The sequence below is a fragment of the Agelaius phoeniceus genome, chromosome 34 (assembly GCF_051311805.1).
Source record: "Agelaius phoeniceus isolate bAgePho1 chromosome 34, bAgePho1.hap1, whole genome shotgun sequence".
NCBI classification, from domain to species: Eukaryota; Metazoa; Chordata; class Aves; order Passeriformes; family Icteridae; genus Agelaius; species Agelaius phoeniceus.
Window position 1 is genome coordinate 2,191,010 of NC_135298.1, and position 15,394 is coordinate 2,206,403.

The window sequence follows — 15,394 nt, forward strand, 5'->3', positions numbered from 1 at the left end:
GACACCTAAATCTTTCAGAGAAAGAGAATTTATTGCTTTCCTATCAGAGGAAACGAACTTCTTCCTGCCTGCTCAGCCTTGAAGACGCTGTCAGGATTCAGAGGAAGAAGTTGACACTGAACAGACTCCTTGGTTTGAATGGAATTTATGCACCATGTATGAGGTGTATGAATATGCAACAGGTTATTGTTTTTAAGGGTGAATCCTCTCTTAAAGTGTGTCTTTTTTCAGGCTTATTTTGCCCAGAAAAAGGTCCCAGATGTCCGTAACTCTTTGTTTGTATTGTCTCATATTGTCCTAATCCAAAATATCGAAGTTATTATTACTCTAATTATATTGCTCATTTTCTAAGCATTTTATTACTATGAAACTTTTAAAAATTTAAAAAACAAGTGATTGGCGTTTTTCACATCCTGTGACCCCCCGGTGTTGTAAATGGCTCCCCCAGAAACATCAGTACATGGGATATTGTGTGTTGGGCGCTGTGTGAAAAACACCAATCACTTGTTTTTAAAAGTTTAAAATTTCAATAGTAAGTAAATTGTTATAAAAACAGTAATATAATTAAAGTAATAAAAATTTGGACAATTAGGATTTACGAGAATACGAGACAATAAGAACAAAGAGTTATGGATGTCCAAGTACCTTTTTCTGGGCAAAAGCATTGTGATGGTTGGTGGGCATGGAAAGCCGCCCTGGGCCCCTTGCTCAGGGCTGGTGTCAGTGCCCAGAGCCAGAGGGGATCCCTTGCTGGGGGCTGTGCCATGGCCACCTGCCCTGTGCCGCGCTGGCCGCTCAGGCACCAGGAACCAGCAGCCAAGGGCACTGCCAGGGCCAAAGGCCAGGTCAGCCAGACAGAAAGGGGCAGGGCTGGGCACTGTTTCCATGGCAACCGGCACTGGGGGGGACACCTGGGGCACCTGGCCTGGCAGTTGCCATGGAGAGCCCTGGCAGGCACTGAGGGCACAGCCCCTGGCACTGAGACACTGCTGGGCCGGGTGCTGAGCACAGCGCTGAGCACGCAGAGATGGTTTTGTTCTTGCTGAGCTGCAGCACAGCCAAGGCCTGTCCTGCCCCTCGTCCAGCCACGCTGGGGAGGGGCTGGGGCTGCGGGGGAGCTTGGCAGGGGACACAGCCAGGACAGGTGACCCCAACTGACCCCGGGCACAGCCCAGACCAGAGCACATCATGCTCAGGCTATGAAGGGGGGGAACAAGGAGCAAGGGGGCAATTTTGGAGGGAGGCTTTTTGCCTTCCCAGCTAACACTTAGGCAAGAGGGGGCCCTGTTTCACCAGTGGGCAGGGTCACTACCAAAGACACAGACACCAACTGAAGGAATTGTGGCATTTATATCATGCACAGCTGCAAAGCATTACAAAAGGAAGAGCTCAGCAAAGCACATCATCATTAGCAAAGAATTACAAAAGGATAAGCTCAGCAATCCATCAGAACTCATCATTACATTTTGATGACTAACCCCTTGGTCAAACACTAGAGGTGTTTGTGGCAGACAAAGATTCTGGCTGACTACCAAGGTACACCTTACAGACATCAGTAGTACTTTAGTGACACCGTTCTTCATTCTTTTTTCTCAATCTCCTTGGAGTTAGGAACAAGAATTCTGTTGTCCATGGAGCTGGCACCTTTTTAATTCCAGAATAATGCCCCCAGGCCCTTTGCTGTTCAGCTTTACCATGTTGTCTGGGGCTAACAAGGCTTGGGGGGCCCTTTCCCCTCTGGCTGGAAGGGGCCGGGTCCCAGTCCCTGAGGGGCTCCCAGGCTCCTGGATGCAATTCCTGTGCAAGTCCCTCAGTGTCACAGCAGCCTTCCCATGGAGCCCCGTGGATCAGAGCATTTGCCAAAGGGGCCCTTGGGGCAAACAGGGAGATTTGGTCTGGCAGCATGTGTAAAACAATATCCTGTCAGATCTACTTGTTCTCACACACAATCCTTGGCTGCAGGGACACATTCCCATTGTTCCTGCCCAGCTTTCAGGACTCAGAGTTGTCTTTCCCAGGAGCTGCTCCTTCAGCTGCCTCGGGAGGGCCATTTGGCCTCCGGACCCACACTCTGGCTCCATTATTAGGACTGCTGCATCCAAACCCTTTATCTCCACAAACGGTGGTGATTGGAGCTGGAGCTCCTTTTTTCACAATCGTTCTCAAAATTGCAATATCAATAATTGTGCTACCCTGTCATGGGGTTGAATAATCCAATCCTGGTCACTATTGTTTCACAGAATTACTGTAAGTTCTCCTGGATATTCTGCATCAATTCCTCCTGCCATGACATGAACACTTTGCAAGGCCAAGCTCCAAGGCAGCAGTTACCAAAGCAAAGTGTCCTGGAGGAATCTGAATTCCTGTTTCAGTACTAATAGCTCTCCTTTGCTTTGAATTCATCCTCATTAATTCCAATGCATGAAGGCCCAGCCCTGCAGCCTCTGGGCTGGCCCTGCCAGGGGCCATCACAGCCAGAACAATTTCCCAGGCAGTCCAAGTCTCACTGCCCATGGTTGGATTTGCAAATTGGGGGCAGCCGTGCACAGCCAGGGGGTTTCCATTTCCCCCGCGGGCCATTGTTCAGGGCATGGAGCACATCTGGGAGATGGGTTCTCCATGGGCAAAGGTTCCCATCTCCTCATTTTTTCAACTGCTCTTTTAACAACCCCTTCACCCGTTCAACCAATCCTGCAGCTTGTGCATAGTCTGGGACATGAAAAACCCTGCAGGCTTCATCACTGTATTTTTCACAGCAACAGACAAAGCACTCCGCATCACAGTATCAGCAAACCCTGGGAAAATAGCCAATTTCCTCCCTTCCTCCTTTTTACTTTGTCTACAATCTCACAAAGTTGACCACTGACAGTAGGGTCCTGGCCAATCCTGTTCTGTAGAGTATTTAGGGTTACATCCCTAGGCAGCCAAAGCTACCAAATTAGTATTGTCAGCACTATTTCACATTATTATTATTTCATATGTAGATATACATATTGATATACATATAGACAGATAGATACAGACATATATATATAAATATACAGACATATATATATATATTATGGTCTTAATATACAAAAAAATACATATAGTTAGTTATTATATTGATATTTCACTGGTACAAATGCAGCTGAGGTCAAGATTAAAACCTTCTGCTCTTGCTCCATGTGGGAGCATTCCAACAATAATTGTTCCCTCTGAAGGTGCTGTTTCCAATGGACTCTTAACAAATTCATCTTTGTCTGCCCAAACCCACAAGTCCTTTTCCTTTTCCATGTGCAGTTTTTGGATGCATTTGAAGACATCCAGGGCTGCAGCTTCTTTTACCCGACTGCCCCACTGCTCCCACGGGGCTCCCACCTCAGCCCACTCCAGAGCCAGGGAACTCCAGGGAAGGGCTTCCCATCTGGGAATTTCTGATGGCACTGATGCCTCACATTGACATTGAACAAGTGACATTTGGTTGGGATCTGGCCAGACTGGGCCAGTTTGGTTTGACCAGTGGCCAAAGTCAGCACCAAAGACACAGACTCCAGCTGAAGGAATCAGTGTCATTTCCTGCAGTTCAGAGCAGCAAAGAATCACAAAAGGAGCAGCTCAGCAATGCACCCAATCATCCCCACCAAAGATTGCCTGCAGTGGTTAGGAAAGATGCAGCAGCATTTACCCTCAGCCTTTCCCATCCCCCAGATGCACACAGCAGCTGGGGAAGCTGTCACAGCCAAGGGCTGCAGAGCCACTCCTGGGCACTGGCAATTCCTGCAGGTGCCTCCAGCCCCAGCTGAGGCTCCAGGCCCGCTGGGAGAGGGCCCAGCTCTGGCAGTGCTGCATGAACAAACTGACAGCACTGCTAGTGTGCCAACATCTGCTTTCATCCTCCTCTTGGCTCCCTCCCAAAGCCTGGCCAGGCCTCAAGGAGGAGCCAAGGCAGCTGACTTTGATCCTTCAGCCCCACACAAGGCCAGATGTCAGATTTCATGGCCTTCTCTGGCTTCTCAATACACAAAGGTCCATCCATGTTTCACTAAGGAGTGGCTACATCTATCACAGTGCTAATGACCATGCAGATCTCAGCAGGGAGCAGATACAAAGATAACCTTTGCTTGGAAGGTTCCTCCAGAGGCCACCTTTGGCTCAGGGCCTGCTGTCCAGGCCTCACTCAGGGCTGCTGTCCAGGCCTTGGCACTTCAGGGATGTGCTTTAGTGCTGGGCTTGGCACTGCTGGCTGAGCGGCTGCACTGGGTGAGCTCAGAGGGCTTTTCCAACAGAAAGGATTCTGTGATTCCATGATGATATCCGCTACATTCAGCTGGGGCTATTTTAGCAGCATTACTGCGCTCCAGAAGTTCCCTCTTGCCCAGCTCCTGTGGCCTGAGGCTTCAGCTCCTTCAGCTCCTGCTGCTGAGCTGCTCATGCTGAACGAGAGCACTCGGAGAGACGAATCCAGTCCATCCAATTCCTTCTGGGACACGCAGAGGGGAGGCTGTGCAAACAGGAGCATTGTTTGCTGTGGCCTCCTCTCTGCCCTTCACGCCTTTCAGCGCTTTGAAGCAGCCAAGAGCTTTCTCCAAGAGTGCAATGGAGCAGCTGTTCCTGCTCGCGGGCCGGGCTCTTCCCAGTCTCTGCCCTTGCCTGCTTCTGTCCCTCTTGCTGTGCCCTCTGTTCCCCCAGGGCTGGCTGGCTGCTGCCCAGGACTGTGGCACTGGAAAAGCTCCAGTGCTCCAGAGCCTCCTTTCTGTGCCCTTGGAGCTGCCTGGGCACAGCAGCCTTTTCCATCTGGAAGCTCCCCATGGACAGGGAGTGCCCAGCTCCGTTCCTTGCACAGCCTCCAGGAGCCCAGGGCTGCCATCTCAAGTCCCTGCTGGCACTGGGGGCTCCCAGGTGCCTCAGGCTGCTGTGACACCGCTGCACACGGGAGGGAACAGGGCCAGGGGCTGTGCTGAAAGTCAGCTCCATCTGCTGCTGCTGCTGCTGCTGCTGCTGCTGCTGCTGCTGCTGCTGTGGGGTCATTTGTGCAGCCCTGGCCCAGAGTCAGGGATCAGATGCTGCCAGTCTCTTCCAGCCCTGGCTGCTCAGAGGTTGGGCCTTGGAGCCTCAGGTGGCCAAAGGCAGCTGCTGCTGGGCCCTCTGTGTGTGCCCGTGTTCAGCAGTGCTGCTCCATCAGTCTGTGCCCAGCAACGGGGAAAAGCCTCAGCCCTGCAGGGCCAGGAGCTGCCGGGCTCTGCCTGAGCAGCTCAGCCAGCAGCAAGGGAGCTGCTCCACACAGGAACCAGGAGCAAAGGACACTCCTTCTGTAGGACATGTTTTCTATTTAAAGGAAAAAAAGGAAAAAGAAAAAAAACTATATAAAATGTGAAAGATGAAAACAAAACCCAAGTGTTAGTGAAAAAGTTCTGAAACTTTGCATTAAGAGGTAAATGATCTTTTTTAAAGGGGAACTCAGTCATTTACATTGTAAATGTGCTGATGGCATGGATCCATCTTACTTATCCCAGCAGCCTTTGAAAAGATTTTGGGCTTTGTTTCCAACATTGCCATTTGAAATTGTGCTCAAAGCAAGAGGAAACTGCTTTGTGCCCTTCCCGCTCCAAGCAGGACTGGGAATGGAAACTCTGTCAAAGCCCAAATCCTTTAGAAGATGCCCTTCCTTCTCAGCCTGGCAAGGAGCTGCACATTCCCTTTGAAACTGTCAGGGATTTCTTAGAGACACAAAGTCCCACTTAGGGCTTTTTGCTCTGGTTTGGCAGTGCAGAAGGGCAATTCTCCATCCATCAGCTCCAGACTGCACTGCCTCAGGAACACGGCCCACTCGCCAGCTTTGGCCCACTCAGGCACTTCTAGAGGAGGAAGAAAGTGCAATTGCACAATTCCAGCCAATCAAGAAGGAAGAATGGGACAGACAAACACCCTGTGCAGATCCAGGCGTTCAGCTGGGACTGTGGAGAGTTTGGGTTCTTGCCAATTGGATGTGTGTCCCCAGCTGCAATCTCTGGGCCTGCAGCAGAGTCTCACTCAGCTGCCAAAGCAGAAAGCTCAGGCGCTGTGCTCGCAAGGGGCTCGTCTGATGCAAAGCTGTCAGAGCAATGGGAGGGCAGAGCCAGCCCAGCTGGGCCCAGGGCTGAGCCCAGCAGAGCCCTGGCAGAGCCCAGAGCAGCCTCAGCAGCCGCAGAGCCCGGCTGCAAGGAGAGAAAGCAGAAAGTGCCCGTCAGCTGAGGGCTCCTGTGCCCTTGTGCCAAGGCCTGCGGTGCCCAGGCCATGCTGGCTGTGCCCAGAGCTGTGCCCAGAGCTGCCCATCCCTGCTGCCTTTGGCAGCAGAGCAGGAGGGCAGGACATGTGCCCAGCCTGCAGCCAGCCACGGCACATCCAGCCCTCAGCAGCTGCCCAGAGCAGGATGCTCCTGTGCTCGCTGCCATCTCCCAAAAGCTCTGATCCCACCCTGCCAAGCACACAGGGACCCACCTCACGCCAGCCACGGCTGCAAGAAAAGCTGCTCCCAAACCACGTCCTCAGCCTTCTCCAAGGCCACCGCCCATCCACGCCACAGCTGCTCCCAAGCACTTCCCCATCCACACTGGACCACCTGGAACGCTTCCTGTGGAAAAACAAACAACACATTCTTGAAAAGAGATTAGAGACAAAAAGGGAAAACAAGAAAAACGGGAAAAACCCTTATCTCTGTCAGGGCCTTGAGGAAGGCCCAACTCCCACATGGTAGGGAAAAACCCACCCACGGGTGAGGGAAGCCCACACTTTCTCCCTTCCCCCCTGCACTGCCCCCCAAAATCACGGTGATCCCAAAGCAAACAAGGGCAGTGCAGCAGCCCAGCCCTTCCTTGCCTGCAGAGCAAAGCAGCCCCTGCACAGCTTCTGGAGTCCCACCTCTGCTCCCAGCATGGGGCTTTGCTTGTGTCGGGCTGGCTGCCCCAGCCCCAGCCCCAGCCCAGGCCACGGTGGCTGCTGGGGGCTGTTGGCAGGGCCAGGAGCCCACTCCCATTTGTACCCAGCCCAGCCCATGCCCCAGCCCTGCCAAAAGCAGCTGGGCAGCGACTGAAGAATGAGTTGCATCTGCCCCAGCAGAGGGGGAACCTTTGCTTCCCAGCCAGGCTGGACCATGCCCAAATCTGGCAGCATTTCCCCGCATGGGGACTCACCTGCAAATTCCCTGTGGAGTTTGGCTTTGAAGAAGGTGCCAGAATCAAAGTCCATCACCTTCAGCCTCCAGTGGCCAGGCTGAGGAAGAGCTTCTCATCCTTGATGTCATCCTGGCTGTCTCCAGCAGCAGCAGCAGCAGCAGCATCCCCACCCGGTACAGCTTCTCCAGGGGCTCCTGCTCCTTCCCTGGGGGCAGACCAGGCTCTCAGGGCTCTGCCCAGGGCCCCAGCTGTCAGGGAACCAGCACAAGCAAAACCAGCTTGGATGGCGGCCACCAGTGCTGGGCAGAGCAGCTCAGCTGCAGCACAAGGGCTGCGTGTGCCCATCCCATGACCCCTGTGCAGTGACACAGGCAGCACAAAAAGGTCTGGGTTCCTTTGCTTCTGATTGCCAAGGCATGTGTGGAGCTGCAACTTACCAGGGCCCTGGATCAAAGTGTGCCTGTGGCTCTCTCCCTTCTTCTAGGGCCGAGGAATATCCTGCACCCAAGGATCAGAGAACAGGTCTTCTAATGTGGGTCTTTCCAAGGAGTTCACGGATAAACACCACCTGATCAGATCTTTGCACTCTGGGCAGAGAAAGCAGAAACTGCCGGTCAGCCAGAGAAGGCTCCTGTCTGCTTTGCCCCACTATTGCCATGCCCAGGCCATTCTGGATGCGCTCAGGGCTGGGCCTAAACTTTCCCATCAATTCCCTGTTTTGGAGGAGAGCAGGACATGTGCCACCTCCTCAGCAGCTGCCAGAGCGGGATGCTCACGAGCCCACTGCTGGCTCCCAGCACTGGGATTCCCCCCGTGCCCAGAGAAGAGGATCCACCTTGAGAGAGCCCTTGTGGCAGCGGGAGCTGGCCCCAGCAGAGGCTCCGGCCCCTCCTGAAAGGGTGCTCCCCGCAGACCATCTGGTGCAGCAGGATACCCAGGGACCAGATCGTTGCTGCCTCGCCATGGTACCAGCCAAAGTCGTTCCATTCCGGGGGGCTGTAGGACGGTGTTCCTATGGAATACAGACGGAGTTCAGCAGGGGGATGCTGCTGCTCCCAGAGCCTGGCCCCAGCATCCCTGGGCCTGCGGGGGCTGCATCAGTGGCACACAGGGTGACCACTGCTCTCTCGCCAGCACCTGGGACTTGTGCACAAACTAAGGCTTGGAAAAGAAGCCACTGGTGTCAGAAGAGGGCAGAGGAAGCCCTGGCTAAGCCTGACCATGACAAGCAAAGGAAAAATCCTCTCTGTGCTGGGGAAAACATGCCCTTATTCTGCCTGTCTGCATCGCCCCTAAAATATTAGGAAGCCAAAGCAAACAGAGCGAGTGGAGCAGTGCAAGCCCTTCCTCTCGCCTGCACACCAAACTGGCGGGGGCACAGGTCCCACCCTCCTCTCTGCTACCCCTACTCACAGGGGTTTTGGTCGGGCTGGCTGCCCCAGCCCAGCCCCAGTCCTGGGCAGAGTGGCTGGCAAAGGCTGCCAGCAGGGCTGGAAGATGGCTCCCCACCCAGCCCCGCACTAAAGCAACTCAGCTGAAGACTCAGTCCCCTGACTGGCAGCAAAAGGGAGAATCCCCGCTGCCACAGCCAGCTTGGGCTGGGAGATGTTGGCCATGAGATCCCGGGACCAGGAGTACACCCTTACGTGGGCTCACCTGCAAAGTGGGTGTAGGCTGTCTCTTGCAGGTAGGTGCCACAGCCAAAGTCAATCAGTTTGGCCTGCCCGGTGGCCAGGTCAAGCACGATGTTCTCTGGCTTGATGTCGCGGTGCAGGACCCCGCAGCTGGTGCAGTGCCGCACGGCCTCCAGCACCTGGCGGAACAGCTCCCGCGCCACCTCCTCGGGCAGGAACTGCCGTGCCTCAATGAAACGCTGCAGGTCCTGACACCGCTCTGGCCGCTCCAGAACCATCACGATGTGGTTGGGCAGCTCGAACCACTCCAGGAGCTGCACCACGCCGGGGAAGCCAGTGGACACCTTGGCAAGCAGCACGATCTCCAGCGGGGCCCTGCTGCCGTCGGGCTGCGGGAGGAGCACGATGCCCTCAGTGGGGCCGATGCCTTGCCAGGCTTGGGGAAGCCCTGAGCCAGCCCGGGATGCTCTGCGCCCTGCGCTGCGCCCACGCCCGCTCCCCCTCGAGGCGTCCTGGCGGCTTCCACCGTGCCGGGCCTCGGCTCATCCCCGCTCAGCAGCCCCGGCTGCTGCCGCTGGCCCCGCTCACTCACCAGCTCGCCCCAGTGCCGGACGCGGTTCCGTGGCACCCTCTTGATGGCCACCTGCAAGCCAAGGACAGCAGCGGGCTCAGCTCGCCGCCCGCCCTGCCCAGCCCCATCCTCCTCCTCCTCCTCCTCCGTCCCCTCCTCCTGCACCCGCCGCCGGCCCCGCCGCTCACCGGGGCGCCGTCCGAGAGCCGCGTGGCCGCGAAGACGCTGCCGAATCCTCCGCGCCCCAGCAGCGAACCCAGGCGGTAGCGCTCCTGCAGGGCCTCGTGCGCCGTCCCTGCGGGCGGGACGCGGCTGTCAGCGCTCGGCCCGGGGCCAGCAACGGCCCCCGAGCGCCCCTCAGCCGCCCCGGGCCGGCCATGCCCAGGCCTTCGCTCCTCGCAACGCGGCACGGGAGGCTCGGGGCCGGCGGCCGCGCTGCCGAGCGGCGGAGCTCGGGCCGGGGAAGCCGCAGCGGAGGCGGCGGCAGCGGCCGCGCCGCCTGTGTCCTCCGCGGGCCCCGGCAGGAGCCGGGGCCGGGGCCAGGCTCGGGGCTGGAGCCTGCCTCGGGGCCGGGGCCGGGCTCGGGCCAGGCGGAGGCAAAGGGCGGCGATGCCGCCCCCGCACACGGCACTGATGCCCGCCCAGCAGCGCCACCGCCAGTAGGGCCAGAGCCGGGCGGAGGCGAGACCGCGGCGGGACGGGCGGGGCCGGGCACGGGGCAGCCCCGCCCGGGGCCGGGGGCGGGCCGGGGGCATGGCCCGGCCCGGCAGGGGGAGAGGGAGGCGGGGACACGAGAGGGAGGCGGGGAGAGGAGAGGGACGCCGGGCAAGGGACCCCGGGAGAAGGGTGCCCGACGGCGGGAAAGGGAGACTCAGAGAAAGAAAGAGAGAAAGACCAAGAAAGAGAGACAGAGAAAGAAAAAGAGAAGGAGAAAGATCGTTATAGATTATCTGCTTTTGCTTCTTCTGTCGCTGTTGCCGCCGCTGCTGCCGCCGCCGCTGCTGCTGCCGCCGCTGCCGCCGCTGCAACTGAAGCACCGGGGCCGTTCGTCCCCGTGTCCGTTCCCCGCTCGCCCCACGAGCCCCACGTTCGAGCCCCGCACGCCCCGGGCACAGCCCCTGAGTCTGTCCAAACACGGCAACTTTGCAGCCTTGAGCCCAGGTGCAGAGCCCTGACTCCTGCACACTGGCACAGCAATCCCCTCGCTTGCTGCTCTGCATTGGCCTGGCTGAGGGGCAAACACTGTCGGGACACCTTCCCTTGGGCTAGGATTCCTACCTGAGCCCAGCACTGCACTTACATCTCCAGTGTTGCCTTCCAGTAACAACAGGGGAAGGAAAACTGTGTGTGCCTCATGGTATTTTAGAGTGTCTAAAAATCACTAAGCCACTGATCTTAGAGGTGCAGTGCATCTGGAATTACTGGGATGGAGAAGTAGTGCAACATGGAAAAGGGGAGCAGAGAAATAAATAGAGGGAAACATCTTGGATTGTTTCTTTCATTTTCATTTCCCTTCTGGAAAGCTGTTCCAGTTTTCCAGGAATCTTCTCCTGTCTGCTCTTGCCAAGAATCTCTCCTGGAGAACAAGGTCAAGCTTCTGTCCCAAGATTTGCCACCAGCTGCAGCTTCTCTTGGCTTTCCACACTGCACAGTGTCTGCAGCAGGACTTTTGCAGCAAAGCAGGACAAATGTTTGGAGAACTTTACATGTCCTTTCTTTTCCTGGTGGGCTGGGGTGTTGTGCCACTGGTGAAGTTTCCATTGTGACTGTTTGTGCTGCTTTAGGGCAAATTTTGGGAGGAAACCTCCAAAAGGGGTCCGTCTAGAAAGCAACTTCAAGCGCCTCCTCCCCCTACTAGTTCCGGAAAAAACTTCCCTGGAGAAAAGTGGGGAAAACCAGTTTATTTACCAAGTAAAGTATTCCCAAGCATGAAAAATGAATAATATTAAATGAAACCTCTGACAGTGCTGAAGAGATGGCAAATTCAGAAGGTGCTTTTTGTGGGTTGTAGTTGGCTCACTCGGTCTCTTCTATGTCCCTCTGGTGCTGGAATGCAGCGTCCCAGACCTCGGTGGGCCACAGGTGTGAGCTGCAGGTGTTTTTCTGGGTTTTCAGTCCAGAGCAGGTTTCAACAGTTCCAAGAAAAAGGAAAGTCCCAGTCCCAGGAACTTCTCTGCCTAAGCTAGCTAAAACCAAATTGCTGGACCTGGGCTGTGAAGGCACTGGGAAATTTCCAAATCTGGGCACTGGTGGTCCCAGCAAACACCAGATCTGGATGGTGCTGGAGCCAGAACCTGGAAATTTCCAACTTTTGGCTTTCTGTGCCAGCAAATCACTGCACTTGGGCTGTGCTGGCACCAGGAAGTTTTCAGATCTGGGCGCTGGCGCTGCCAGTAAACACCAGATCTGGGTGGTGTCGTTGGCAGCGACAGAAATCTGCCGGATTTGGGCTCTGCTGGCACCGGGAATTTCCAAATCTGGGTACTGGCGCAGCAAACACAAGATGTGGGCGGTGCCAGAGCCAGTAGCAGAAAGTTGCCGGGTTTTGGATTTCTGTGCCAGCAAATTGCTGCCCTTGGGCTGTGTCAGAACAGGGAAATTTCCAGCTCTGGGCACTGGCGGTGCCAGCAAACACCAGTGAAACCTTCTGGTCCTCGTCCGGACCGTTGGCCAGTGGTTTCCCTGAGAACCAGCTCTGGCCACTTAACAGAGAGAGACTGCTTTCATCTGCTTGTCTGGAAACAGAACTTTAATGAAGGCAAACACAACAAACAGGACGGCGTGCACAGTACACAGAGCAAAGCAGAAAAAAGCCTAGGCCCAGGGTCCTGCCGGGATATTTATACATTTATATATGGGGAGGGGTTAAGGTGGGATCTGAGGGAAGGATCCAAGAAGAAGGAAGGATTATGAATATTACAATTTTTGCAGTAAAATGTAACCAACGGTAGCAAAGAGAACTCAGAACTTTCTAGTAACAATCTGCATAACTGAACAAGAGGATTATGGGCGGGAGCTCCTGCTGACCCCAACTAAAGAGGGTTTTCCCACGGCCTTAAGCCAAGGTCTCCCTCTTCTTTTAAACCAACCCCAACACACCAGATCTGGGTGGTGCCGGGTTTTGGCTTTCTTTGCCAGACAATTGCTGCATTTGGGTTGTGCTGACACCAGGAAATTGCCAGATGTGGGCACTGGCAGTGCCAGCTCACCGCAGATCTGGGTGCTGCTGGTGCTATCACCAGAAAATTGCCGGGTTTTGTCTTTCTGTGCCAGCAAACTGCTGGACTTGGGCTGTGCTGCCACTGGGAAACTGCTGGATCTGAGCACTGGCAGTGCCAGCAAACACCAGATCTGGGTGGGGCCTGCACCAGGTATTTGAAAGGTTTTGGCTTTCTTTACCAAAAAATTACTCGACTCGGGCTGTGCCGGCACCGGGAAATTCCCGCATCTGGGCACTGGTGGTGCCAGCAAACACCGGATCTTGGCATTGCCAATGACGGTAGCAGGGAATTGCCAGATTTTGGCTTTCTTTGCCAGAAAATTGCTGGACTTGGCTCTGCCAGAACGGGGAAATATCCAGATGTGAGCACTGGCAGTGGCAGCAAACACCAGGTCTGGGCGCCTGTATTGGCATCAGGAAATTGCCGGATTTTGGTTTTCTGTGCCAGCAAATTGCTGGACTTGGGCTGTGCCAGCACTGGGAAATTTCCGGATCTGGGCACTTGTGCAGCAGGCACCAGATCTGGGTGGTGTGTTGTAGTGTGTTTTTATACTTTGTAATACTTTGCGATAGTTTAGGTTTTGAATCCCTGTATTTTTCCCAAATGGTTCATCCCAGATGGTACCCCCCTCCCTTTCCCTGTGTAATCCTTTGCCCTTGCTGAGATCATCCCCAAATCCCCACCCTGGCTCTCTGTCAATCACTCAGCATCCCATCCCCTCCCTCTAGAAGCTTCGGTCCAGGATGTCGAGTGATGAGCCAGAGGCCAGGGGTCAGCCCCCCAAGCCTTGCCCCATACGCTGTCCTAAATGTCCATCCCCCAGGACCCATCCCTTAGGGTCACTTCTTGGTTAGTCAAATGTTCTCTACTTTGGCTTTCCACCTCCCTTTAAATGTAACCTTGGCACATCTCCCGGGCTCTGGGCAGGAGGCCCCTGAGGTGTAGGGGCTCCTTTGGGACACCTGGAATAAAACCTTGGATTAACCCCTGCTAAGAGTGGGCCCTTTCTCTTCTACCGCTGTCTCTGGTGTCTCTTGTGCTGCAAAGGCGGCCAGCCCAGGTGCCCTCAGTACCCTCGGGGCACAGAGAGTGTCTCCCCGCTGTCGGCCGTGTCGGGGCTGCCCCCGGTGTCTGCCGACTCGGGACTGGCCCAGGGTTCCTGAGAGGCTCCCAGAGAGACAGAGACAGTGGTGCTGGTGGCAGCACCAGGAAGCTGCTGGGTTTTGGCTTTCTTTGCCAGAAAATGGCTGCATTTGGGTTATGCCAGCACTGGGAAATTGCCAAATGTGACCTTTCTGTGCCAGCAAACTGCTGGAATTGTGCTGTGCAGGCATCTGAAAAATTCCGGATCTGGGTACTGGCGGTGTCAGCACACACGAGATCGGAGTAGTGTAGGCACCAGGTATTTGCCTGGTTTTGGCTTTCTTTGCCAGCCAATTGCTGGACTTGGGCTGTGGTGGCACAGGGAAATGTTCAGATCTGGGCATGGGTGGTGCCATCAAACACCAGGTCTGGGTGGTGACAGTCTTGGCACCAGGAAATGGCTGCGTTTTGTCTTCTTTTTCCAAAAAACTGCTGCACTTGGGCTGTGTTGGAACCGAGTATGTCCAGACTGGGGTACGGGTGGTGGCAGCAAACACCAGATCTTGGCATTGCCAGTGTCAGCAGTGGGAAATTGCCAGATTTTGGCTTTCTTTACCAGAAAATTGCTGGACTTGGCTCTGCCGGAACAATGGAATTTCCAGATCTGGGCGCTGGAGGTGGCAGCAAACACCAGATCTGGGCAGTGCCAGACCCAGTAATGTTGGAAATGAATTTGTAGAGAATTTTTAAGGTTTGATAGAAGGTTTCTATATTATGTAAGCAAGTGTTGTTGAAGGTTCCCCCCAGACTGCAGAACTTGCTGCAGCTGTGAGGGCATTTCGAACATTCCAACAACCCTTCAATTCAGTCACAGGTTCTGCATATGTCACTGGGATAGCAGAGCGGGCAGAGCGTGCCCTGATCAAGGAAGTCCAAAATAAAAAATTCTACAGCTTGCTCTCTGAATTAATTTGGTTCATCTCCCACAGAGAGCAACCTTATCACATCCTGCACGTCCGGTCGCACACAGAGCTGCCAAGATACATCACTGAGGGCAACTGGAGAGCAGACTTGTTAGCAATGGCAGCAAGTGCCACCCACATTTCCCCCGCTGCACCACATGTCTTTCAACAGGCTCGTCTAAGCCATGCATTCTTCCCTCAGAATGCTCCAGCTTTAGTAGGTCAATTTAAGATTTCCAGAGACCAAGCCAAGGCAATTGTCTCCACCTGCCCCAATTGCCAATCCCTCGCCCTCCCTACCATAGGGACAAAACAAAGAAAATTACAGTGACAACTAACTTGACCATTCATGTTTCTATCAGTGCTCGAACAGTCATACCTGACTCACTGGAGGACCAGATGGCCACTCCCAGGACACCCCGAAATACCTTAACAGCTGCTGCCACCGTCACTGTGCTCCTGTGCATCCAAACAGCGGTTGGATGGGTCGTGCCACAACCAACAGAAAACCTATGGGTCACACTGGAGAAATTTCTCAAGCAGGATAACTTTTGCATGGCCATGGGAGGTGCAAAAGACCCGCTGTCTACATGTCTGGTGGGAACCCCCCTGTCACCAAATGAATATGCCTCTGCAGGTAAGAGGCCCACCCTGGGAGACACCTGGGACGAGTGGATGAAGATCTTACCCCATGCACCACAGGACCTCCAAGAACTAGACCTACCAGGCTCCTCAAAGCGACTTCTTGTGTCAACTTTTTCGACAAGCCACCCCAACAAAATTGGCATGA

At 55.0% G+C, this 15,394-nt stretch overlaps 1 protein-coding gene across 1 annotated transcript; it reads right to left on the reverse strand.

The window, feature by feature from the left end:
- Positions 1-7,613: 7,613 nt before the first annotated feature.
- Positions 7,614-15,071, reverse strand: LOC143696412 (serine/threonine-protein kinase pim-1-like). Its single transcript, XM_077192542.1, has 6 exons — positions 14,984-15,071; positions 9,527-9,633; positions 9,360-9,410; positions 8,790-9,156; positions 7,969-8,145; positions 7,614-7,720 (listed from the first exon to the last, which is right to left on the reverse strand). The coding sequence occupies exons 1-6, from the start codon at positions 15,069-15,071 to the stop codon at positions 7,614-7,616; spliced, it is 897 nt and encodes a 298-aa protein (XP_077048657.1).
- Positions 15,072-15,394: the final 323 nt, after the last annotated feature.

Bases quoted from the DNA above. Each gene is read 5' to 3' on its own strand.
- LOC143696412 (XM_077192542.1), bottom strand. From the start codon at position 15,071: ATGCACAGGAGCACAGTGACGGTGGCAGCAGCTGTTAAGGTATTTCGG. The intron at 8,146-8,789 runs GTGAGCCCACGT...TGTATTCCATAG, and splicing joins AGCCTACACCCACTTTGCAG to GAACACCGTCCTACAGCCCC. The intron at 7,721-7,968 runs GTGGATCCTCTT...TTCTCTGCCCAG, and splicing joins GCCACAAGGGCTCTCTCAAG to AGTGCAAAGATCTGATCAGG.